The sequence below is a fragment of the Entelurus aequoreus genome, linkage group LG24, assembly GCF_033978785.1.
Source record: "Entelurus aequoreus isolate RoL-2023_Sb linkage group LG24, RoL_Eaeq_v1.1, whole genome shotgun sequence".
Taxonomy (NCBI): Eukaryota; Metazoa; Chordata; class Actinopteri; order Syngnathiformes; family Syngnathidae; genus Entelurus; species Entelurus aequoreus.
In genome coordinates this window covers 14,227,367-14,253,392 of record NC_084754.1, presented here as the reverse complement: position 1 = coordinate 14,253,392, position 26,026 = coordinate 14,227,367, and the positions used below count along the sequence as shown (strand labels likewise).

Sequence of the window (26,026 nt, the reverse complement as noted above, 5' to 3'; positions counted from 1 at the left end):
TTAAGGAAAAGCACTGTACTTTTCAATGAAGATAACTTCAAACTAGTCTTAACTTTAAAGAAATACACTCTATACATTGCTAATGTGGTAAATGACTATTCTAGCTGCAAATGTCTGGTTTTTGGTGCAATATCTACATAGGTGCATAGAGGCCCATTTCCAGCAACTATCACTCCAGTGTTCTAATGGTACAATGTGTTTGCTCATTGGCTCAGAAGGCTAATTGATGATTAGAAAACCCTTGTGCAATCATGTTCACACATCTGAAAACAGTTTAGCTCATTACAGAAGCTACAAAACTGATGCAAGGGGTGGGGATGAGCCAAAGAGGATGCCCTGTGCTTCGCCTGTCAGGCGCAGAAAAGAGCAACTGGCCGTAACAAAGGCACATCAAAAATATTGTCTCAAACATATACCGCTCTTTAGAATATCCTGGTATTAACTATATTACCGGTATACCGCCCAGACCTAGTTATTAGGAATGTGCCTGTTACTACATTACATATACACTTGCGGCGTGTACCGTACATAAAAGGTTGACGGAGGGGTTTGAATGTTTTTTAGAGCGCTTTATAGGCGGAAGAGAGCAACTCCAATAGCCTCCATTGTTAGCTGACTTTCATTTGCGTTTGTGTATGAGTTAGAATGCAGTTGCTCTTTAAGTGTTATTGAAATAATAAAGAGTGTGACATGTGTTTGCATCTCACCAATCTGACTGATGAGCTGTCTGAACTGGTCCAGGTAACTCTGTCCATCAGGAGTGATGCCCAGCTTCCTGATGCCTCGATTAAACTTCTCAGCGCGCTCAAACGGATACTACAACAAGAGCATAAACTTAGTTGATGTAATAAAAATAAAAAAAATACTTCCATTGCTTTCTTTTATTGGCGTGCTACCTTTTGGTCGGACTGGTCTTTTGTTTCTCGGAAGAAGCGAATGTCTTTAATGAGTCTGGATTTAATGTGCTCGTCGTACATAAACTGACTAAAGATGTAAAACTTCTTCCGCAGGAACTGGTAGGTGAAGTTCACCTGAATGAGACAAATCCTTCAGGTGAAGACGAACTTGAATAAAAACTCCTGTACGTGCACTCACTGTGGTGTTCATGATGCCTGTGCCGTGGGTGCGGATGGAGTTGGCAATGTGTCGGATGTTGATGGTGTTCAAGTGCTTGTTGTTACTTGCTTTCTCTATGAAGATCTGTTGGAGAACCATTTGTGTTAAAACCAGTGCTGCTATGAAGATAAATAAGGGGGCTACAGGTCGAACCTGGTTGTTGAGGTTGTAGAGGTAGCGTGAGACAAAGACATGGATGTTCCTCATGATCTCCAACACATCCAAACCCTGTTGAAAATGCATCAGTAGAATAGTACATCAGGTGAGCCTTTATTACCCAAATTGCACTTCCCTCAGAAATTAAACTTTTCCCTATGGATTTATTTACTCATGACAACCCATCACGAAAACATTCAGACAGCCTGAGTTATAGCTGGCTGCCTGTCACGCCTTTGCTCATTAACACATTGGGACTGTCTGGGAATGCAGCTTGTTGTTACAACTGTGTACAGTAGATGGCATCATAATTCTGCTTCTGAAACACAGCTCATACACAAATGGGGTCTTCTCTATAAAACTGTGTATGGAATTCTGACTAAAAGTCTCCATGAAAAAAATGAATTAACTTTCATTCATTGCAATAAATAGTTGTGTTTTCATTAGGGCTGTGAAAAATAATTTAGTTAATGTGATTAATCCCAAAAAATATTGTATTAATCATGTATGCATGCAGATTAATCACGCAATTTATTTTGAGTGTACCAATCCATCCAGTGGATGGATTGCCTGAAAGGCGGCACGGGTTGCTATAAGGTCAGGTCACGACAACGTAGCAGGATGGCTGGTTACCAACTTAAAAGTCTTTGTCGTTATATTTAGCGAGAATTCATACATATTTAGATTGTCTTTATCAGAAAATGCTATTTGTAGATGTATTAGACATTTTTGGAGACATTAACATAAAACTATGCATCACTCTTCTTAAAGAGAAACAGCTCTTTGACTTATAGGGCATGATGAATTTGTAAAAAGTGAGTGAAAAACATGAAACGTAAAACAAAAAAATGGGAGAGGGGTGGAGGCACAGCAGCACCTGGTGCTCATTGAGAAGAGCAATACGTGCTAGTTTCTTTTTTGAAAAACAGTGTCCAGAGGTGTTTGAATTGTCTCTCCTGCTCTGTCTTCTTATTCTGACACAGGAGATGCATTATAACGTGGGCCAACAGGTAGCCCCAAAAACTATTTGTGGCAGACCAAATTGATTTATGACAGCATGCCACAAATTGATGAACATATGGGAAACACATTTTTTTTTAACCACAATTTCTTTTTTCTTCAGTTGACAAATTGGGGTGTTTTTTGCTCCATTATCAAACAAAAAATGCTGCAAAATAGAATGTGTGCATGCACACCAAGGATGTGTTCGGATCAAACCCACAGACCTGCTCAAGAGTCTGGCTTGGCAAGTGCGCTTCGGTCATTATCAGGCCGTAACGCTGCGTTGCGAGGTTCCTCATCTCACTGTAAGTGGCCCAGTCATGAAGAGCCACAGTGGTTAGGTTGTAGAATGTTTTATCCAGGTAGTGTGTCACGTAGGCTGCAAAGACATACGAACATTTGAAAAGAAATTCCATTTGGCAGCTCTTAACACTCAAAATAATATTTCTGAGCACCTTTGATATGAAGAAAGCGGTTGAAGAATCTGATAGGTTTGAGGGAGAAGAAGTGGGCCAAGTCCTTCATGCCAACTTTAAAGGGGTTCCTGTCGTCCAGTTTCAGGTGAGTGTGAACGGAGAGACGCAAGTCTTTCTCTATCTCCTTACACAGTTTGTCCAGCAGGTGCTTTCATTCAACACAAACCAAATAGGTTAAAGGACTTGACAATACTTAACTCACTGCAGTCCGCCTCGACTTACCTCATTGAAAACATCCATGATCTCCTTGTCGTAGCTCTCCAGCAGCTGGTCACAGGACTCCATGTGTTTGGTTTGCAGCATGGAGGGCACACAGTCCCTCAGGGCGCTAAACATGTACTGTATTGGCCAATCACGAGCAGCATCCATGACAGCACAGCATAGCAGGAGAGGAAAACCCAATTAAAATAGATTTAAAAGAGAGGCTGGAAAATCTGTGATCAAGTGATACCCCGCCCCCAACAAAAAAAAAATCCTAATTTGTAACTATGTGAAATTGTACAACTTCTCTTGCAAGGCACACTTTTTTACATTATTGAATGCAAGCAATAGTGAAAGAAGTGCTGTCAAATGATTACGTTTTTCAAATCAAATTACTCGCACTTTTGAATTGGGATTAATCATTCGCTTGCATAAATAAAAATAAAAACATAGCCCAATATTTTAAAATAAATGCAAATTTATTGTCAGAATGTCATACAGGAACATTCTTAAAGTGCTTTACTTGAATGCACTACTTTTATCTGCTCAAAACCTGGTAACTGTTTTATCTAAAGTCCAGCCAGTGTGTATTTTGAAGAGAAATTTGCCAACAAGCACAACAGTTGGAGTCTCTTCACTCATCGTTGCACTGACAGATGCATTTACCTGATCACTGACCGTATAACAACCCTCAGCCTTTCAGGTACCTATCCACGATTAAGGTAAAGGAGCATGTGCGGTCAAAATAAATTGTGTTATTTATCTGCGTGTATAAAGTGCATCTGGAAAGTATTCACAGCGCTTAACTTTTTCCACATTTTATTATTTGAAGGCCTTATTCCAAAATGGAATAAATTCCCTTATGTCCTTAAAATTCTACAGCAAGGGTGTCAAAACTACAGCCCGCGAGCCAAATGCGGCCCGCCAGCGTCTTCAATTTGGCCCCCGGAAGACATCTTCAATTCAGCCCACCAGACAGAACGAGTTCAAATAGCAATAAGATCGGAGCGGCGTATTCATAGCATTTACAAATATGCCAGTGGTCTAATACCCATAACACAACCTGCTCATTGAACTTTTTGGATATTATAAAAAACATTAAATTAACATAAAAAATAATAATAATTAGACCCATTTAAATCCATTATAAATCAAATCAAATCAAATCTATTTATAAAGCACATTTAAAATTTACCACAGGGGTAGCCAAAGTGCTGTACAATGGACAGGTTAAAAGATAACACAAGAGGAACGAGCAAGCACAACACAACACAAACAGAGCATGATAAATAAATAAATAAAACATAGAAAACAGGTTCACAGTAGGTGCATTGTGGGATGCCATAGCAGGATGGAGATCACTCAGTGTTAAAAGCCATGGAATAAAAGTATGTTTTTAAGAGTGATTTAAAAACAGGAAGAGAGGAAGCCTGTCTAACACTTAGAGCTAAGTCTTCCAGAGCTTGGGAGCAGCAGCGGCGAAAGCTCTGTCACCTCTATGCTTCAGCAAGGGACAATGGTAAAAATGCAAAACACTCTCCACACTTATCCATGTTTGGCACATTTTACCTGCTTGATATTTCTAATTGATTAAAAAAAACCTTAAGGCGGTTGTCATAGAAGTAAACAAGGTAGGAATTGAACTTTCACATACTTTTAATATCCAATTATAATAATTATTAATGATATATCCATTATATTATTATAATAATATGTACTACATAGGGGGTTGTAGGGTGTCCCTAGCTAAATGATATATAGTTAATAGTCAAGGACCCTTATTGGGTCCATTTGTACACTCTCAGTTACATTAACATTGATATTATACACGTGGACCCATAGATACCGGTATAGCTCGGTTGGTAGAGCGGCCGTGCCAGCAACTTGAGGGTTGCAGGTTCGATCCCCGCTTCCACCATCCTAGTCACTGCCGTTGTGTCCTTGGGCAAGACACTTTACCCACCTGCTCCCAGTGCCACCCACACTGGTTTGAATGTAACTTAGATATTGGGTTTCACTATGTAAAGCGCTTTGAGTCACTTGAGAAAAAGCGCAATATAAATGTAATTCACTTCACTTCACTTTTTTAAATTGAGGTCTGCAGCTTAATGCATGTCTTGCTGGGTGTCATATATATATATATATATATATATATATATATATATATATATATATATATATATATATATATATATATATATATATATATATATATATATATATATATATATTGTATGAATATTAATTTTGCTAATTTATTAAAACTAAAAAATCACATGTATCACAAGTAGGAACGGGTCAAACTGCCCAAAGATAGCCAAGCTTGTGGGCTCATATTCAAAACGACTTGAGGCTGTAGTGTCTGCCAAAGGTGCATCAACAAAGTATTGAGCAAAGGCTGTGAATACTTGTGTACATGTGACTTTTTATTTTTAATACAATAGCAAAATTATTTTAGAAAACCTTTTCACATTGTCATTTTAGGGTATTGTCTGTTAAATTTTGAAGACAAAAATGAATTTTTCCATTTTGGAATAAGGCTGAAACATAATGTGGAAAAAGTGAAGCGGTGTGAATACTTACTGTACATGATTAATACAATATTTTTTGTGATTAATCACACGAGTTAACGTGTTATTTTTGACAATAATAGTGAAAAGATTTAAACATTAAGAACTGTATGAGGAATGTGACATGTACAAAGAAACCATGGTTCTTACGTGTATCCGAGCTGCATCCACTGCATTTTCATAAACATCATCTAAGTAGATAGGAAAAACTGCTCGGTGCCAATAAAGGAAGCTGCAGTCGCACTGAAGCTTGACCCTGAGAAGCAAAGGAAAACAATAACAAAGTATGTCTGAGAAACCAAAATATTTCAGCACTAACAACATGTCCTCACCTCTCACTCAGTTCACTTATCAGGTCCAGCTTCTTCAAAACAAGCTGCAGTGGAAGTAACTCATCATCTTTGAACGTTTTCTAGAGGTGCGTGTAAGGGGAAAAATGTTTCTACTTATATCATATTTTTATATAAGCCACAATGTTCTTGCTTTAATCTGATTTTGGGTTTTATACTGTTTAAGATTTTCTGTATAACCTTCATAAACCCAACAAAAAACAGATAAGTTAGCCTTGAAGGAGAAACTCCCTTCCGCCACATGTAGATTACGAAATTGTGACAGAAGTCATTGTAAGTGTTTTTTGTTTTTTTTTTGTCAGAAAGCTACAGACAAAGTACTGTACAGGATCTATTCTTTTGCATCGTTTTATTTTTTTATTTTTTCACTTTCGACCCGTTTGCATTCACTCACAAGGCTGGACGATGATAAATTATTTTCCTGGATAACTTAAATGTTTCCAGGACATTTGACCTTTTTTCTTATGTTCCATGTTTTTGCAAGGCTGGAGAATTGGTAATTTCCCGGTTTTTCCATCTTATTTAATAATTTAAAAAAAGGAGGTGATCACAGTAGCACTTACCAGCTGAGTTCCAACACAGAGAGCCAAAGAGACAACATGGCGTCGCTCCTTCGTGCTGGGTCCACTAAGGACATTTTCAGCCAGCACCAAGGAGGAGAGCACATCCAGACGCTGCTCACTGTACTTCTTGTCAGATATTACTCTTTTCTGTGGTAAGACACACCAGAACAGGGAAGAGTAAGGCAAAAGAAAATAGAAACAAAATTAGGATTACTGTATGTGTAGTTATGCTTGAAAAATATGATCATGCACATGATAAAAGCAAAATACAGTACAACAACTAAAGTCATATGTCCCAAGAGGAACGGTTTAAAATGCGACCAAAATATTAATGAAAAACAATGGAGTGTCCTAATACAACGTTTTCCCTTCTAATATCGATACTGGAGCCTTAAGAATTGGCCGATACCGATATTCATTCAATACGATTTTCAGCACTAACCATACTTTTTTTTATTAGTGTGTAATATTAGAATTTGCTTGATTCAATGAAAAACACAACTAATTTATTATTAACCATCTAGAATGGACTTATGCTGTCTTTAGGCTGGTAGTTGTTTTTTGAGAGCCCTAAAGGCCACAATAATTAATCAAGTTCATGACTCAGTAAGTTGAATGATGCGGAGACTATTGTTACTGGATACTTTCTAAAACGCTTCTGCCTTTGAGACTTTGTATGCGTAAGTAATATGCAACTATAATTGTTGATACTTGTTTATACAGACAGATGTTGTGTTTCAAATTTAAATATTGTTCAATTAAGGACACTTATTAGGTGTATCTCGTTTGTGTACTATTGTGTGCTTAGCTTTTGTATACAGTAGCTGCTAACTCCTAGCATGTTTAGCTTCTATAAATGACTTGAAAATACCAACTTTGTGTGCTTACTGGAGGACATTTAGCGGTTACTGGATGCTAAGCAAAGTACAAGAAAATGTACTGCAGTACTGCTTGTGTCGGTTGGAGTGCTAGCAAGCCGATATAATGTGATATTTTTTTTTGCGGATATCAGATTTTAATATTGGATCAGGACACCCATGAGAAACATGCTTCTCAAATCATTTCACTTTAATTTTTTAGCTATCATGCATGGCATTAAGACAAAAAAATGTTGCAACACCCCTTCCAAGAAAAGCACCAGGCTCAACATGGGCTCTTAAGAGAAGATTGACTTCATGGGTGTTGGCATTATTTTGTTCAGTTGTCACCATATGCATCGTCACTTCAATGTAAGGGTAGAGTGTTTCATTTATTTTTCTATTACAGTAAGTCCACTTTTGTGTAATTATAAAGAATGTTAACATTTGAGATGCGTGAGGTGCATCATTGCAGGCAGTACCAGTGCAGCAAAACAGACTGTGTTTGACCTTAATAATATATGACCTTAATAATAGATGCATGGCACAACTATGATGCAGTGTAATTCTACACCATTGTACTACAATAATAATAAAGCCAAAGTGACTCGAATCTGCCATCAACTTCAACCAAAATGGTTTACAGTTTGTGTGTTACCTTTGCAACACAGATGGCATTGAGGGCTTGTGACTGCAGTTGCTGAGTGATGTGAGCCACAGAATCTGCAACGACCATAGACTGTCTGTGGAATGTGTGCTCCACAGCCTGAGGGCACAGTCACATGGTGCGTCATCAATACATTTCGCTTACTCCAAAAGCCCCAAATTGAGTGAATAGGTATACATACCTTTAACAACTCTACCAGTCGACACAGAGCTTTGACAGACGTTTTGGTCATGGGCCGCTGCATGGACATGTACATGTTCATGGTGGTCTTGATAATGGTGCTTATGCTGTATGCATACAGAACACCCTTTGTGAGAAAGAAAACACAATAAATTAGTGAAGTATTTTCATATACAGTCCCTCACAAAAGTGAGTACACCCCTCACATTTCTGTCAATAATTCATTATAACTTTTCCTGAGACAACTTTGAAGAAAAGACACTTCGATACAATGCAAAGGTGTAAGTGTAAACCTAAAATAATTAGACACAAAGTCATCAATGTCTAAACTGCTGGCAACAATGTTCGAATTGAGTCAAATTAGCCATTTTCCCTTTGTGATTTCATGTGACTTGTTCATTTTACAAGGTCTCAGGTTTGAATGGGAAGTCTGGTGTTACCAGTCTCACATTCTCCCATACTGGTTATTGAAAATTCAACATGGCACCACATAGCAAAGAGCTCTATGGGGATGTGGAAAAAAAGAATTGTTGCCCTACATAACCCTGGTTTAGGATGTAAGAAAATTGCCAAAACGCTGAACTAAGTTGCAGCACAATAGCCAAGATCATATGGTGGTTTAACAGGAAATGTTCCACTCAGAGCACACCTCGCCAAGTTTGATCAAAGATGTTGAGTGCATGAGTGTCAGTGTCATATGCAAAAGTTGTGCATCCTGTGAAGCTCAATTGAACTCTACACTAAGAGAGTAAGGCACTGCTGGAAAATAATGAAAGCCGCAAAATATTGACACTTTGGGCACAATTTGGACATATGTTCTCAATTTTGTAGACACTTTTGTTGCGACAATAATTATTTGCGAAGTGTTAGTAAATCTACAGTTATAAATGGTACAAGTTGTACATTGACAACTTTACACCATATCAAAGTGTCCTTTTTTTAGGGTTGGCTAATTAAAGGATATAATTAAATATTTGCCAAAATCGGTTCAAAGTTTTTTTCTTTCAACTGTTATCTTTACTACATTGTGCATTTGAAAAGATTGAATGTGCTTCAATGGCTGTAGTCTCTTTGACCACAAACGGGATATTGTAGGATTGCAAGCTTGTCATTTTAATAATTGATTTGTTGTTCATTATCCCCTCGTAGTAGTCAGAGTGAGTGAATGGGTGTGTGCGTACTTAGCCTACATGTTGTTTGCTGTGTGATATTGCCTCTTCCTATTTAAATATCAAGTTAATTTTAGTGTGGTGTTGGTTGTGGCTTTCGTTAGCAAAAAGTTACTTCCTGCATTGAACTTGCTTTGTTTCTGACACTGTCTTGTTGACTCACAACCACATCAACAGTAGCATACCACGTTATATCAAACGTAACGTAAAAGTAATTAATTAGATTACTCGTTACCGGTAAAAGTAAGTTAATAAAGCCGTTATACAGCAACGTTTTTCCTAACACTGACCATGATACAACAGGCAAGCGCTAAATGTTCTAAACATTATGTTCTGACTGTGCTCGATGTTTGTGGAGGACGACAATGTTACAAAACCTACCTGAACAAAAACATTACATCTGCTGTTGAGGTCTTCAGCCATTTTGCCACTTTTTTTCTCCTTGCACAAAATGGACTCCATCTTCATCATCCATGACGTTACAAACACATAATATGACTGAACATCCCTAAACACAACCAGACAATTGCATTTTCAAATACCACAAAACCCACCAACCTCAAATAACAGATTACTAACTTTGTGAGCGTCTGAGCTCTCTGCTGCAGGAACGTGTCTCGGTGTGCTCTGATGGCCAGAATGCTCTTCTTGTCCATCAGTTTGGCTGCAGCAGGAACTTTAGCAAGCAGGAATGAGTCAGGGAACCAGATGATGTTAGCAGTCAGAGTGACAGCTGGAGCCTGAAGAAATGATTCATTTTTACATCAAACTAATCCCACTTTTAAATTAATCATGATTAATCACAGGTTATTACGCGTTTTCATTAATTTAATTAACTTAAAAAAAGACCCCAATATTTGGAGACAAATGCAATTTTATTTTCAGAATGTCATACAGTATCATTTTTTAAATGCTTTACTTGAATGCACATCATTTATTTGCTAAAAACTGGGTAACAGTCTTATCTAAAGTCCAGTCAGGGTTTATTTTGAAGTGAAATTTGCCGAAGAGCACAACAGTTGGATTCTCCTCATTTATCTTTGCACGAGGTATACATTGATCTGATCACTGACTGTATACCAACCTGTGCCGCCTTTCAGGTAACCATCCACAGTTAAGGTAAAGGAGCAAGCGTGCTCAAAATAAACTGTGTGATTAATCGGTGTATGTACTGTATATGATTAATTTGATATGTTTTTGTAATTAACCAAGAGATAACTTGTTATTTTTGACACCCCTACTCAAGAGATACACAATTAGTTAAAAAAAAATCACATAAGAATACCTTTTTACAGACATCCAGTAGTGCTTTGTAGAGCTTTTTGTCCACACTCCGAAAGATATGAAAGTGAAGAACAAAAAGAGCACAAACAGCAGAATATTTATCTCTCTGGTCAATCTCTGACGGTTCACCTGTAAACCAAACCAAAATTATTTGAACAGAAGTCGAAGCAACATTAAGTCAATGTAAAACTAAACTATATTTGGAAAGGAAACTGACCAATCTTAGATTCCACATTTGAGAATATGGTCCTTATGTTGAAAGCAAACTCCTCAGCAAAGGTGGTGTTTTTGGCAACAGCTACTCCTTGCCCAGCATCATCAAATCTTTGGTCCACACATGCCTGTTGTATAGCAGAAGAAAGCATAGGATGAATATGCTTTTAGGTATCAATAGTGCTCATTCTGTCAGTCATGGGTTAAAGTAAGTGTCTTCCCTGTGTTTTAGCCAAGGGGTTACTAACCTTTTTTACCTCGGGGCCCAACTTTTCCACTATGGGGGGGGTCACAGGACCACTCATATATTAAGATCGAATTACCATAGTAATCTTACTCTTGATTTTAATCATATTCAATAAATTACATCCAACCTACTTTCAGTTCACAACCTTGTAAAATTATATGAAAACATGTGTTGATCAAAAGGATTATTATTTCTTTAACAAATGATGAACCTCAGGCTTTGGTCAGTTTGATTATAAAAATAAGTTCTTATGCAAAAAAAGGGACTCATAAAAACTGATGGAAAATACATTCAGATACAAATACGGACTGCTAAAATAAACAGATGCTAACTAAATTGATAACAAATAAAAATAATATGTTTCTTAACCTAACTGTCAATAAAATGTAAGTGCAAATGAAAATACAGCTTTAACACTTTAGTCATATTGTTTGCGCTTAAGAAGGTTCTCTATGACTGTAGCTCCAGACTTCTTCTGTTTTTTTGATATAGTCATTACTGTCGCAAGAAGTAAAAATGTGTATTCCAACTGAGTACCGCTTTGGTCCGGTTGATTAGAGAAACAAGTACTTATTCAAAAGAAGGGACTCATAAAAAATGATGTTAAAAAAATACATTTAAATATAAATACGGAGTGCTAAAATAAACAGATGCTAATTAAATTGATAACAAATAAAAATAATGTTTATTAACTAAACTGTCAATAAAATGTAAGTGCAAATGAAAATACAGCTTTATCACTTCAGTCATAATTTTTGCACTTAAGAAAGTTCTCTATAACTGGAGCTCCAGACTTAATCTGTTTTTTTTTTGATAGTCGCGAGTAGTGAAAACATGTATTACAACTGAGTTCCTGCTGTGGCCCATACAGACCACAGCTGAGAAACTAGGGCTGCAACAACTAATCGATTAAATCGATTATAAAAATAGTTGCCGATTAATTTAGTCATCGATTCGTTGGATCTATGCTATGCGCATGCGCAGAAGCTTTTCAAAAAAAAAAATATACATATTTTTTATTTTTTTAAAATAAACCTTTATTTATAAACTGCAACATGTACAAACAGCTGATAAACAATAATCAAAATAAGTATGGTGCCAGTATGCTGTTTTTTTTCAATAAAATACTGGAAAGGATAGAAATGTACCGGTAGTTAGTCTCTTTTATCCGATTATTAATCGAAGTAATAATCGACAGATTAATCGACTATCAAATTAATCGTTAGTTGCAGCCCTATGAGAAACAGATATCTTTTGCAGCCCTCTCGAGGGCGCTAGCGGCCTAACAAATTAAGAAACACTGCTTTAGCCCCCAGTCCAAAAACATGCTATCAGTTGTTTGACAATGTTTGTGTGCATTTAAAAGACATCAGTCAACTGTGCACTGGCCTCTCATCCTGGTATAAGTTCCAGCTTCCCCATGAGTAAGTGTATGATTAGTGTCTAGGTGCACCTAATATTGTGGCTGGTGTATTTTATCTACACTAACAGGCCCCTCCTCACGAGTTGAAGGACATTCAGAGAGCTTTGGAATTGTGCCGAATGTGCTTGAAGATCTAAGGAAATGGTTATTGGTTGGATTTTTGCCTACTGGATGTCTGGTGACAGTGTAAAATTCAAAGTACAGCGGAACCTCAATTTACAAGTCCTTCATTGTATGAACGCTTTGATTTACGAACCACAAACCGAATAAAAACATGCTTTGGTGTTCCACTCTTGTCTCAGAGTAAGAACGTTTCATCCGTCCCATTGTGTGCCTCGCAAAGCAGCTATTTTGTGCCCGACAGCATATTCATTGTGGGCAGGCTGATTAATCACTGGTGCTCAATGTGTATCAGCTCCGTGTTACAGGCCTTAGCTACTATGCTCAGTGCTATTTAGCGTGTTTTTTTTTTAAGCTTATTTACAAAATGTTTCTGGTTTTTGCTGGCTTAATATGAGTTCAAAGAAAACAATGGACAACTGATGTGTGGTAGCTGTAGATACATTCAAGAAGTATCTACAGCATTGTCAACACTACCTCCCTCCATTCCCCTCCCTTCCACTAAACGCAAACAAGATTACCAACAAGTTAAAGCGTATTTAATTTTTTATTCTTAACCATTGTAGCGACCTGTCTGGTTAGGTTAAGAAGTTTTGTCAGAGGGCCAATGACAGTGTGTGTGTGTGTGTTGACAGGGTGGCTGCAAATTATGGATAGTTTACCTAGTTGTTGTTTTGGCTACGTTAATAAAGGGAACGTTGATTCATCACCCCCTTTTATGTTTGTTTGATAGACGGTACTGTATAGCTCTTTATATTGTGTTGAAAGTGTACAAACGTTTACCAAAAGATGAACTTTTTTTTGGTTTACATTTTTATGGAGAAATTAGCTGCAATACATCAACTTTTATATTTACAAATGCTGTGCAAGAAGAACCAATTAAATTAGTTAATCGGGTCCCACTGTATGACAAAAAGTGTGAAAGCCGAGTCACCTGCAGTATCATGCCATTCAGAAGCTGTCCCTCCAGTTTGAGCAAGAGCTTCTCAAATGGTTTCAGTTTCTCCTTAGCAATTGAAAATTTCCCAGGATTATGGTGAACAGACTTCAATAACCTGAAACAGTAGCATGTAGATAGTTAAAGACTAGAGAATTATGAAATAACATAATATGGTAATATTAGGGAATTGAATCAAGACATAATAATCATACACACTATGCAACACTGGTTGAAATGATCTATGCTAAAAGAATATAAGCCAACCATATACATCAGGTAGAACCTTTTGATATGCCAATCAGTGAACAAATGTAATAAATTAGGATTCATTACATTGAAGAAAAATATTATTATACTGATACATCATTATTACAAATAACTTAAAAAGGACACAAGTCTCATAATGACCTGTGGAAAGTATTCACAGCACTTCACTTTTTCTACATTTTGTTATGTTACAGCCTTATTCCAAAATGTAATACATTATTTTTTGTCCTCAAAATTCTACAGACACCATATTGACAACGTGAAAAGGTTGTTTTTTTAATTTGTAAATTTATGTATAAAAAATAAATAATCACATGCACATAAGTATTCACATATTTTGCTCAATACTTTACTGATGCACCTTTGCCAGCAATTACAGCCTGAAGTATTTGTGAACACTATGCCACAATCTTGGCACACATATCTCTGGGCAGTTTTGCCCATTCGTCTTTGCAGCACCTCTCAAGCTCCATCAGGTTGGGTGGTAAGTTTTGGTTTTCATCCAGGATTTCTCTGTACATTGCTGCATTCATCTTAGTCAAGTCAGGGAGGTGATCGAGAACCCAATGGTCACTCTGTAAGAGCAACAGCATTCCTCTGTGGAGAGAAGAGAACCTTCCAGAACGACAACAATCTCCGCAGCAATCCACCAATCAGGTCTGTATGTTATAAAGCCTCAACAGGAGCCATTTCTTAGTAAAAAGTTTGCCGGAATCCACCTGAAAGACTCTCAGACCAGAGAAACAAAATTCTGTAGTCTGATGACACAAATATTGAAGTATTTGGCGTGAATGACAGGCATCATGTTTGAAGGAAACCAGGCACCGCTCACCACCAGGCCAATACCACCCCTACAGTGAAGTATGGTGGTGGCAGCATCATGCTTTGGGGATGTTTTTCAGCGGCAGGAACTGGGAGACAAGTCAGGATAGAGGAAAAGATGAATGCAGCAATGTACTGAGACATCCTGGAAGAAAACCAACCCTTCCCAGCCAACCTGATGGAGCTTGAGAGGTGCTGCAATGAGGAATGGGCAAAACTTCCCAAAGATAGATGTGCCAGCCTTGTGGCATCATATTCAAAAAGATTTGAGGCTGTAATTACTACCAACGGTGCATCAAAAAAGTATTGAGCAAAGGCTGTGAATACTTATGTGATGTTTTTTTTATTTTTAAAACATTTGCAAAATTAAAAAAATTAACTTTTCACATTGTCATTATGGGGTATTGTCTGTAGAATTTTGAGGACAAAAAATTAATTTATTCCATTTTGGACTAAGGCTGTAACATAACAACATGTGGAAAAAGTGAAGTGCTCTGAATACTTTCTAGATGCACCATACTGTAAAGGGTTAAGCATGGAACTTTCATGTAATTCCTTTAAATGAAAATACTTGTATTTGTGTTTTTATGTTCACCTTTTGTACATCTTCCAGTGATCTTTGAGCGTGCCATGATTTTCCATGATTTCATCAAGCGTGAGTAGAACCACTAACAAATCACCAAGATGCTCATACACTATCTGCAGACGGGAAAGTAATTGATATTTTTTTTGTGAAACATACACAGTAAGGATAAATACCACTTAAGACCAGGTTGTTAAGACTCACCTGGAAATGGACACCTGATGACTCAATAATGTTTGTTGCACCCCTAAAGTATGACAGAACATGCATTGGTCAGTGTTTTACAGGTACAATATTCAAGGTCTACTACAGTGAAGTGCGACCTCCTTTTTGGTAGTAATCAGTTCCAAAAATTCTTACAAAAACCAAATCAATTTCTTCTGTAAGAAATAATGTAAATCTAATTAACCAGTTAGACAACCAAAAATTCTAACACAAAACATATTTTATAAAAAGTTTGTTTTTTCATGCAGAAACCCATGTCAAATAAATATAAATAATGAATTGTATGGATAAATGAACATTCACATCACTTTTACTTCTTTTAAAGACTTGTTAAACAAAAGATGGCGATGATCTGAGAGGGAAGAGACATTTTACTTGCTTTCAATAATATTTCTCACCTTCTTTATCAGAGTGCTGGCACTCACAAATTTCTTTTTTCGTACTCAGCATGACAAGGATGGCTTTTTGTGTTGTTATCCATTAGTTGCAGTTATTTTATATTATATTTATATTTAATATTTATTTTATAGGCGCAGGGCAGCCATCCAGAAACCCGAGGGTTCCTAGTTCGATGCCAGCTTCCACCATCCTAGTCACTGGCCTTGTGTCCTTGGGCAAGACACTTTACCCACTTTTCTCCCAATGCCACCCACATTGGTATTAACGTAGCTTACCACCACCATGTCCACTTCTTAATGTAAAGCACTTTGAGACAATTGGGGAAAAAGCGCTACATAAATATCATTTATTTAAATACTTATATACTACTCACATGTGAAATTACTTACTTAGTTTTATAATAAACTTTGTGTATGATTTAGAACATTTTAGGCACCCCGAGTGATGAATTAACAAGCCAACAAACATTTTCTTAATGGAACTCACTTGTTGCTGTTGTACAGGGCTGCCAGCTGATGAACAATGTTGACCACCACTTCATAACATCTTGACACAAAGCAGGACAGTTCCTGATAAACAATATAAGAAGTCATCTTATGATGCAAAAAAACAAACAGTCCTTCTACAGAAAATACATTTATTTCCTACCTGTAAAAAGGAGATGATTCGGCCCATTTGAATTTGGGACTCCCCTTCAACAACGCTGGAGTCTGACACTGTTAAAGTGCACACATGGGCCTTACTTATTAAGTTGAGCAGAAGCAATATGAACTTTTAAAAAAGACTGATGACCAGCAGATTACCTCCCTCTCCATAGTACAATAATCCATTGTAGAACTTGTTTTCTGCCTGTAAAGGAACATGATTAATAATATTATTGCATTTGGAACATGATACGGTATATAACAGAATTATTGCTGGTAGATACTGAAGACACGATGGAATAAAAGCAGAATGCCTGACCTGCTTACCTCATACTTGAGCGTCTTCACTTCACTACACAGTGCAGCATATACGGTGATCACTTTGTTCAGAACCTGCAAACCCAACATTTATTCAGAGCATCAACGCAATAAAACATACAGCTAATCTCGACTTTACCTTATTGTCTGTTTTAATTAACTCCAACAATGAAGACTGTTCATGTGGGAGAAGCTGAAGGACAAAATGACAAAGATGAAAAAAGTACCAAGTGCGTATTAAGTACTATATGTTAAAAAGCAAAGCCATGATGCTATCTACTGTATAGAGTCGTCATGGCAAGTTACAACCTTTGACAGTCCCATTATAATGTGTTTATGAGCAAGGGAATCAAATAAATAAATGCATTGGAAACACTCATTCATAGTAACACTGCACCGTAATTTATTAAGTTATCTTATTAGGTGGAGAATTGATTATTGAATAATTGTGGCTTGAAGCATTTTGGAGGGAATAGAATTCACTACTGGATGGCAACCATTGCATTGATAATCCAGTCTAAGATGTCTAAAAGAAGACTTACATGACATCATGATTAAATTCATTATTTTATTGTGGAAATGTAGTCAAATACCTACCGCTAGTTAAGATTGTGTAAAGTAGAGAGTATATAAATTCAGAATTGTGAGAGTGATAGTTTTTTTTATTTACTTTGAGGGCGATGGGGTCCAGAGTAAAGTCCCAAACATCTCCAATGGAGTCATCAAGAGCCTCCTCAATGCCCCTCAGCTGTGATGTGTACTCCTCCAGAAACTTGGCATATTTCTTCAGTTGAACTTCTGTGTGTATTTCTGTACAGAGAGAGTTTTCATTTTGTTTAAGTTGGACGAGTCAAAGTCTGAAAGGCTCAAACTTTAACTAAAGCAACGTTTCATAGATATATATTGATGCACAAATATAACTTAGGCAACATCAATCAATCAATCAATGTTTATTTATATAGCCCTAAATCACAAGTGTCTAAAAGGGCTGTACAAGCCACAACGACATCCTCGGTACAGAACCCACATACGGGCAAGGAACATGTGCTGGTTAAGATTTTTTTTTGTTATCTCTAATACTCAACCAGACAAATATAGTACATCTGGAAAATATTTGCTCCACTTTTTTCAAATTTTTGTTATGTTACAGACTTATTCCAAAATGGAAATAATTTATATTTTTCTCAAAATTGTACACAAAACACTAAACAATGACAAATGTTGTTTTAAATGATTGCAAATGTACTAAAACACCACTTTGATATTCAGTGGAGAACTGCAATGAATCATCGATTAAATTGATTAGAACAAAGCCTTGATTTGCATTTGTTGCACACATGCGAGCATTGCACCTAAAAAAGATGTCTCAAAAAAAAACAAGGACAAGTTGGAAAGTCAGCAAAGGGCCCAAAGAAGATGAGAGAGAGGTTTTGTGATCATTTAAAAGTACACGGACATTTTGATTAAATGTTTACAGAGCTGGCATTTCCACAATAGCGTGACATCGATTATGCTGCACATTACGAGATAGCATACTTAACAACAAATAAAAAGCAGAAACAAGGTAAAAGTCTACTTTGGCAGCCAACGCCATCTTATATGTTTGCCTTGCATAACTATATATTACGTTTTTAAAACAATATAAGTGATATAGAGTGATATTACCGTGGTAAAAGTGCAATTTCAATATTGTGTGCATTCATAAGACAAAAGCACACAGGTCATCAGAAAAATTCTAAAAATGACTTTCCTTGAAAGTGGCATTGAGCCTGGAAATAGTTTTTTCAATTACTAGATTACTAAAATGAAGCTGAGATAGGCTCCAGCAATCCCGTGACCCCAAAAAGGTACACGCGGTAGAAAATGGATGGATGGGATGGATGGATAGATTACTAAAATTATCAATAACTGCAGCCCAAGATCAGTCAAAACAGAATGCACTTGCACTTAATATTGAACTTGATGGGAAAGGGTGGGGGACTATTCATGTACGTATCGTTACTTACTTTGTAATTTCAATGCATTTGTAAATATGTTTTTATGAGAGTTATGTTGTCATTATAAAATGTTGCCTGTATAATAACTTTGAGAATACAGATGGATTTATTCCATTTTGTAACAAGGCTGTCTTGTAACATATTGTGAATGTTTTAAATTTGAGGTTTTACTGTATATTCACAGGCCGCAATATTAGGTACACCTTCATCAGCAACACAAACTGGGTGTAAAAGTTTCAAATCCAACACTACACCCATCTTATTAAAGAAGCGATTAACCTTTTTGGTTTGTGGCAGAGTAATTATTCGCCAATAAATACATCAATAGATGAACCACAACAACGTCAATAAAAACGAATCATGTTGGTCTTTGTAAAAGTAAAATATTTCATAAAGGTATTGAGTCAGATCTCAATTAATGATGTAGGTGTACCTAATGATATGACCAGTGAGTACATTATGTCAATAAACTGCAATGCTATGTGATGGCTCTAGAAAATAGCGTTAGCTGACTTGCGAGCACAGTCCGGGCATCGTGGATGTTAAAGGTGAGTAACGGCTTAAGTAAGTAACAAATATTAAGGTTTAGGATCACTGTTTGTTTGCATAAAACTTGATTTTACCATCAAAGGCAGGTAGCGTTTTCGCCTACCCAACTTGCTAGCAACTGTAGGCTAAAAGGCTAAAAACAACCGACCGGATGTGGCAACTTACTTTGGGAACCGTCGTCAAAACGGTCAAATTCCCAGTCAGGCGCGATGGTTTCCACGGCCATCTCATAGGTGAATATAGGACCGAAATATTGTTTCAAAATGCAGAGCTACAGGAGCCACAGGAACCCATGATGGGTCTTATGATTTCCGCGAAGAGTCGCAAGTGTTCATGGGAAATGAAGTCCGGGTGTTGTTGACGAGGCAGACCGACGCAAGAACGACATAGATACTGTAGATAGATAGATAGATAGATAGATAGATAGATAGATAGATAGATAGATAGATAGATAGATAGATAGATAGATAGATAGATAGATAGATAGATAGATAGATAGATAAATAGATAGATAGAAACCCCGTTTCCATATGAGTTGGGAAATTGTGTTCGATGTAAATATAAACGGAATACAATGATTTGCAAATCATTTTCAACCCATATTCAGTTGAGTATGCTACAAAGACAACATATTTGATGTTCAAACTGATAAACATTTTTTTTTAACTTTAGAATTTGATGCCATCAACATGTGACAAAGAAGTTGGGAAAGGTGGCAATAAATACTGATAAAGTTGAGGAATGCTCATCAAACACTTATTTGGAACATCCCACAGGTGTGCAGGCTAATTGGGAACAGGTGGGTGCCATGATTGGGTATAAAAACAGCTTCCCAAAAAATGCTCAGTCTTTCACAAGAAAGGATGGGGCGAGGTACACCCCTTTGTCCACAACTGCGTGAGCAAATAGTCAAACAGTTTAAGAACAACGTTTCTCAAAGTGCAATTGCAAGAAATGTAGGGATTTCAACATCTACGGTCCATAATATCATCAAAAGGTTCAGAGAATCTGGAGAAATCACTCCACGTAAGCGGCATGGCCGGAAACCAACATTTAATTTTTTTTGCAAATATTTTTATTGAATTTTACAGTTAAAATCACATTTAACAGTCATACTTTGGTCACGCAAAACCTACATACAATCACACATCCACTCATACCCACTCACATGCACACTTGAGGAGAGAGGTGCACTTAAACTCCAACAATTCAAGGTTTACAGTATAAACATTATTAGAAAAGATACCCAGATATTGTATATATTTATCCATCCATCCCGCTCTGGCTCAGGATCAGCAGGCTATCCAGACCATAGCAAGATGGATGAACATTCCTCTGCATCAAGGATCCTCAGGAAGTGATCCCAAGATCACCTCTCGAGGGCCTTTCCACCGTTCACACTTAAAAAAGAAAAGGAAAGTCACAGAAGTTGATCAGATGTAAAACAATACAAAATAAAAAGTCACAAAAAATAAATACATAAATAAGCAAGTAAACCGTGGGAAGGCCATATCAGAAGTAACAAAAAACAAACAAACAATAATGTAGGATCAATACAGAAAATAATAAAGATAATAAAAAATGAATACACCTACAAAAAAGATGGCAGTTTTTTTCTTTTTTTTTTCTTTTCTTAAATGTCTAAATTATGATTCAATATATGTCAGTAAAGGTTTCCAGGTTTGTTCCCATTTATTCATACTTGCAGAGTTTATAAATCGTATTCTTTCAAGAGTCATTACATTCACAAGTTCATTTAGCCAGTTCCTGAAGTTGGGTGCAGATGGGCTTTTCCAGTCTTTGAGAATGAGTCTTTTGGCCAAGACCGTCCCAAGCAGCAACACGGCTGTAATATATTTTGGAAGTTTTTGTGTTTCTGAAGACCACCCAAACAAGATTATATCCCTGTCAGGGACAAGTTTTCTCTGATATACCCCCGAGTAAAAAAAGAAAATGCTGGACCAAAATGATTGAATAATTGGACATTCCCAAAACGAATGAGACAGTGATCCTTCAGCAGATTTACATTTATCACAAAGTGGAGATGTATCAGGATAACATTTGTGTAATAAGACTTTGGAGTAGTAAAAACGATGAATCACTTTAAACTGTATGATCTTAAGTCTGCTGTTAATTGAGCAATTGTGAATTTGAGAGAGTGTCCGTTCCCATTGCTGTTTGGGTATTGTTATTCTTAGTTCCTGTTCCCAGGCTCTTTTAACACCGTCTGCTGATGTCATGGGCACAATGAAGCAGCTGGCAAATTTGGCGATAAGCTTTTTACTTGTGGGTGATAAATTTAGTAATTCTAAGAGAGGGTGTTTTTCATTTGCCAGATGATACTTTGAAATGTTTTCTTTAATAAATGTTTTTGCCCGCAAATAGCAAAACAAACTGAATTGGGACAACTTGAACTTGATTCGCAATTGCTCAAATGATGCAAGACTGTCCTCGACAAACATGTCTTTTATGCATTTAATTCCATTCAAGTACCAGTTTAAAAAAATTCTGTCTGTTATCGATGGAATAAATGCATGATTGTGAGACAATGGTGAATACATAGTTACATTGGAAATATTCAATTGTTTTTTAATTTGAGAAAGAATTTTGATAGAATTTCTTACTACTACACTATGGCTTGTTGATTTAATAGAAGAGACTGGTTTAGTAAAAAGTAAAGATAGCAATGATGTGATCTAGTGTGCGTGTGACAATCATTGGTACTTTAATCTTTAAGGTTTAACTAATGACTGCAGTTCCAATTTCAGCCACAAGGGAGCAGAATTAAGTGATTCATTCTTTGGGAACCCCATCTTCCAATAGGTCAATGCGTTCAGATTTGATGCCCAATAATAATTTTTGAACATTGGGAGACCCAGCCCCCCTTCCCCTGTAGATCTGAATAAGTGCTTTTTAGATATTCTGCGTTTTTTATATCCCCACACAAAATCTAGAACTAAAGATTCAAGTTTTTTGAAAAAATCTGCAGGAATTAGAATTGGTAAATTTTGAAAAAGATAGGTAAATTTTGGCAGGCTAATCATTTTGACAGCATTCACTCTACCCAACATAGAGAGGGGTAGGGTCTTCCAATACTCTATACACACTTTCAATTTCTCAAAAGCTTCAGTAAAGTTCAATTTTAGTAATGATTCATAATTTTTAGATATTTTTAAGCCGAGATAGGATATATAATTTTCTGCAACTTTAACTGTGTTTTGACTGATCTTAACATTATCTCCAAGGAACATAAGCTCGCTTTTGGACCAGTTTATTTTGTAACCAGATATTTTACCAAAAGAGTCTACATATTCTAAAAGAAGTGGTAATGCAATTTCTGGCTCAGTAAGTGTAACAAGTACATCATCTGCATAAAGTGAGATGAGACTCTCTGATGTGCCCACTGAAAATCCCTTAATATTAGAGTTCATTCTTAAACCAATAGCCAGTGGTTCTAGGGCCAAATTGAAAAGTAAGGGCGAAAGGCAATCGCCCTGTCTCACGCCACGATGTAATTCAAAACTATCCGATATTACATTATTAGTTATGACATATGATTTTGGTGCAAAATAAATTATTTTAACCCATTTTATAAAATTTTCTCCCAACCCAAATAATTTGAGAACATGAAGTAGATAAGCCCACTCAATTGAATCAAAAGCTTTATGAGCATCCAGAGTCAGGACGGCTGCCTTTTTGTTTCCTATGCAGTCCGAGTACAACAGGTTCAATAATCTCCGTACATTGCCAAAAGAAGGTCTGTCCGGGATAAAACCAACCTGATCCGGATGGATAATTTCTGTTATGTGGTTGCTTAACCTTGTTGCGAGTACCTTAGTTAGAATCTTATGGTCAAGATTGAGCAGGGAAATAGGTCTATAATTGGCTGGATTGAGTGGATTTTTTCCCTTTTTTGGTATTATACATATATGAGCTTCATACAAAGAGCTTGGAAGTTTATTGTTTACGAAAGAGTCATTTAACATTCTTAATATTATAGGGGACAGTATTTCACTAAAAGCTTGATAAAACTCTGCACCAAATCCATCTGGACCAGGGCTTTTATTCACAGAGAAAGATTTCAGTGCTTTTAGCAGTTCTTCAGTTGAAATAGTATTGTTTAAAGAATTCTGATGGTTTGGACTCAGTTGAGGTAGATTTAATGGAGTAAAAAAATCATTTAAATCATTAACCGATATAGCTGAACTAGATTTATATAATTCTGAATAAAAGTCTTTAAAGACATCGTTGATATCCTGTAAATCTGTACATGTTTCACCTGTTTTTGAGCATATTTTGTGGATAGCAGCTTTAGCTTGATCTCATTTGAGCTGTCTAGACAGAAGGGTTTGTGGGTTATCAGATATTTCAAAATGTTTTTGTTTATTTTTCAGTAAGAGTTTAGATACTTCCCCGTGAAGAAGAGAATTGTATTCATTTTTCAGTTTCAGCATCTTATTATAGTCAGACTGCAAAAGAGAATTTATATGAATTTCTTCCATTTCTTTAATTTCTTTTTCCAGTTCTTTATGCCTTTTTCTTACTTCTCTTTGTTTTGAGCTTTCAAATGAAATGATATATCCTCTCACAGTAGCTTTAAGGGCTTCCCACAATATAGAGTCTGAGACCTCTCCGTTATCATTCACCTCAATAAACTCTTGGATAATCTTGTTCATATACTCTTTAAAATCTTCATATAATAATAATTGTGGATTAAATCTCCATTTTTGTTTGGTTTTATGGAGATCAATTTGGATCTGCATACTCATAGGGCTGTGATCTGAGATGACTCTACTGTGGTACTCAGGATTACTGACATTGGAGAGAGCAGAGGCTTCTACTAAGAAGTAGTCGATTCTTGTGTAAGAATTGTGTACAGCGGAGTAAAATGAATACTCCCTTTTATTAGGATGTTTTGTTCTCCATATGTCTATGATATTTCTTGATCTCATAAGATTATTAATGGTTTTAGTTGAGTTAGCAATTACATGAGATTTAGTTGACAATCTATCTAAAGTGGGATCCAAAAGGCAGTTAAAATCACCACCAATGTAGTAATAATAATAATAATATCATCAAAAGGTTCAGAGAATCTGGAGAAATCACTCCACATAAGCGGCATGGCCGGAAACCAACATTTAATGACCGTGAACTTCCATCCCTCAGACGGCACTGTATCAAAAACCGACATCAATCTCTAAAGGATATCACCACATGGGCTCAGGAACACTTCAGAAAACCACTGTCACTAAATACAGTTCGTCGCTACATCTGTAAGTGCAAGTTAAAGCTCTACTATGCAAAGCGAAAGCCATTTATCAACAACATCCAGAAACGCAGCCAGCTTCTCTGGGCCCGAGATCATCTAAGATGGACTCATGCAAAGTGGAAAAGTGTTCTGTGGTCTGACGAGTCCACATTTCAAATTGTTTTTGGAAATATTCAACATTGTGTCATCCGTACCAAAGGGGAAGCGAACCATCCAGACTGTTATCGACGCAAAGTTCAAAAGCCAGCATCTGTGATGGTATGGGGGTGCATTAGTGCCCAAGGCATGGGTAACTTACACATCTGTGAAGGCACCATTAATGCTGAAAGGTACATACAGGTTTTGGAACAACATATGCTGCCATCTAAGCGCCGTCTTTTTCATGGACGCCCCTGCTTATTTCAGCAAGACAATGCCAAGCCACATTCAGCACGTGTTACAACAGCGTGGCTTCGTAAAAAAGAGTGCGAGTACTTTCCTGGCCCGCCTGCAGTCCAGACCTGTCTCCCATCGAAAATGTGTGGCGCATTATGAAGCGTAAAATACGACAGCGGAGACCCCGGACTGTTGAACGACTGAAACAAGAATGGGAAAGAATTCCACTTTCAAAGCTTCCACAATTAGTTTCCTCAGTTCCCAATCGTTTATTGAGTGTTGTTAAAAGAAAAGGTGATTTAACACAGTGGTGAACATGCCCTTTCCCAACTACTTTGGCACGTGTTGCAGCCATGAAATTATTATTTGCAAAAAAAAATTAAGTTTATGAGTTTGAACATCAAATATCTTGTCTTTGTAGTGCATTCAATTGAATATGGGTTGAAAAGGATCTGCAAATCATTGTATTCCGTTTATATTTACATCTAACACAATTTCCCAACTCATATGGAAAATGAGTTAGTAGATAGATAGATAGATAGATAGATAGATAGATAGATAGATAGATAGATAGATGGATAGGTTTAACAAAACAATTTATTGTTCCACAAAACAGTTTATTTTTTCATAACATCCATCCATCCATTTCCTACCGCTTGTCCCCTCTCGGGAACACGGGGGTGCTGAAGCCAATCCTAGCAAATCAGTAAAATACATCAGCCACAAACATGTTTTCTACAATGACTTAACAAGCTTGTCTTTAGCACAAACAGAACACAAAATCCCCTCAAGTTCCCCCAAAAATAACAAAAGTCTGTAAATTATCCATCCAACTATAAAAAGAAAATTCCACTTGTTGCTTTCACCAAACCCTTAAAGGCCTACTGAAAGCCACTACTACCAACCACGCAGTCTGATAGTTTATATATCAATGATGAAATCTTAACATTGCAATACATGCCAATACGGCCGGGTTAACTTATAAAGGGACATTTTAAAATTCCCGGGAAATATCCGGCTGAAACATCGCGGTATGATGACGTA

The 26,026-nt window shown here is 36.8% G+C and overlaps 1 protein-coding gene across 1 annotated transcript in view; it reads right to left on the bottom strand.

Annotated features, from left to right (window-relative positions):
* The window catches only part of washc4 (WASH complex subunit 4), a 28,267-nt gene extending 8,592 nt beyond the window's left edge, over window positions 1-19,675 (bottom strand). The window contains exons 1-26 of the mRNA XM_062035758.1: window positions 19,504-19,675; window positions 17,463-17,602; window positions 16,932-16,985; window positions 16,802-16,867; window positions 16,634-16,679; window positions 16,479-16,546; window positions 16,317-16,399; window positions 15,411-15,453; window positions 15,219-15,322; window positions 13,529-13,649; window positions 10,809-10,932; window positions 10,593-10,720; window positions 9,887-10,047; window positions 9,689-9,815; window positions 8,140-8,265; window positions 7,950-8,057; window positions 6,435-6,581; window positions 5,854-5,933; window positions 5,672-5,777; window positions 2,973-3,089; window positions 2,730-2,898; window positions 2,499-2,653; window positions 1,270-1,344; window positions 1,096-1,200; window positions 897-1,031; window positions 708-816 (exon numbers count right to left, since the gene is read on the bottom strand). Coding sequence (XP_061891742.1) covers window positions 708-816; window positions 897-1,031; window positions 1,096-1,200; window positions 1,270-1,344; window positions 2,499-2,653; window positions 2,730-2,898; window positions 2,973-3,089; window positions 5,672-5,777; window positions 5,854-5,933; window positions 6,435-6,581; window positions 7,950-8,057; window positions 8,140-8,265; window positions 9,689-9,815; window positions 9,887-10,047; window positions 10,593-10,720; window positions 10,809-10,932; window positions 13,529-13,649; window positions 15,219-15,322; window positions 15,411-15,453; window positions 16,317-16,399; window positions 16,479-16,546; window positions 16,634-16,679; window positions 16,802-16,867; window positions 16,932-16,985; window positions 17,463-17,602; window positions 19,504-19,564 — 2,758 coding nt within the window. The 5' untranslated portion in view covers window positions 19,565-19,675. The remainder of the gene's footprint in view (window positions 1-707; window positions 817-896; window positions 1,032-1,095; window positions 1,201-1,269; window positions 1,345-2,498; window positions 2,654-2,729; window positions 2,899-2,972; window positions 3,090-5,671; window positions 5,778-5,853; window positions 5,934-6,434; window positions 6,582-7,949; window positions 8,058-8,139; window positions 8,266-9,688; window positions 9,816-9,886; window positions 10,048-10,592; window positions 10,721-10,808; window positions 10,933-13,528; window positions 13,650-15,218; window positions 15,323-15,410; window positions 15,454-16,316; window positions 16,400-16,478; window positions 16,547-16,633; window positions 16,680-16,801; window positions 16,868-16,931; window positions 16,986-17,462; window positions 17,603-19,503) is intronic.
* Window positions 19,676-26,026: the final 6,351 nt, after the last annotated feature.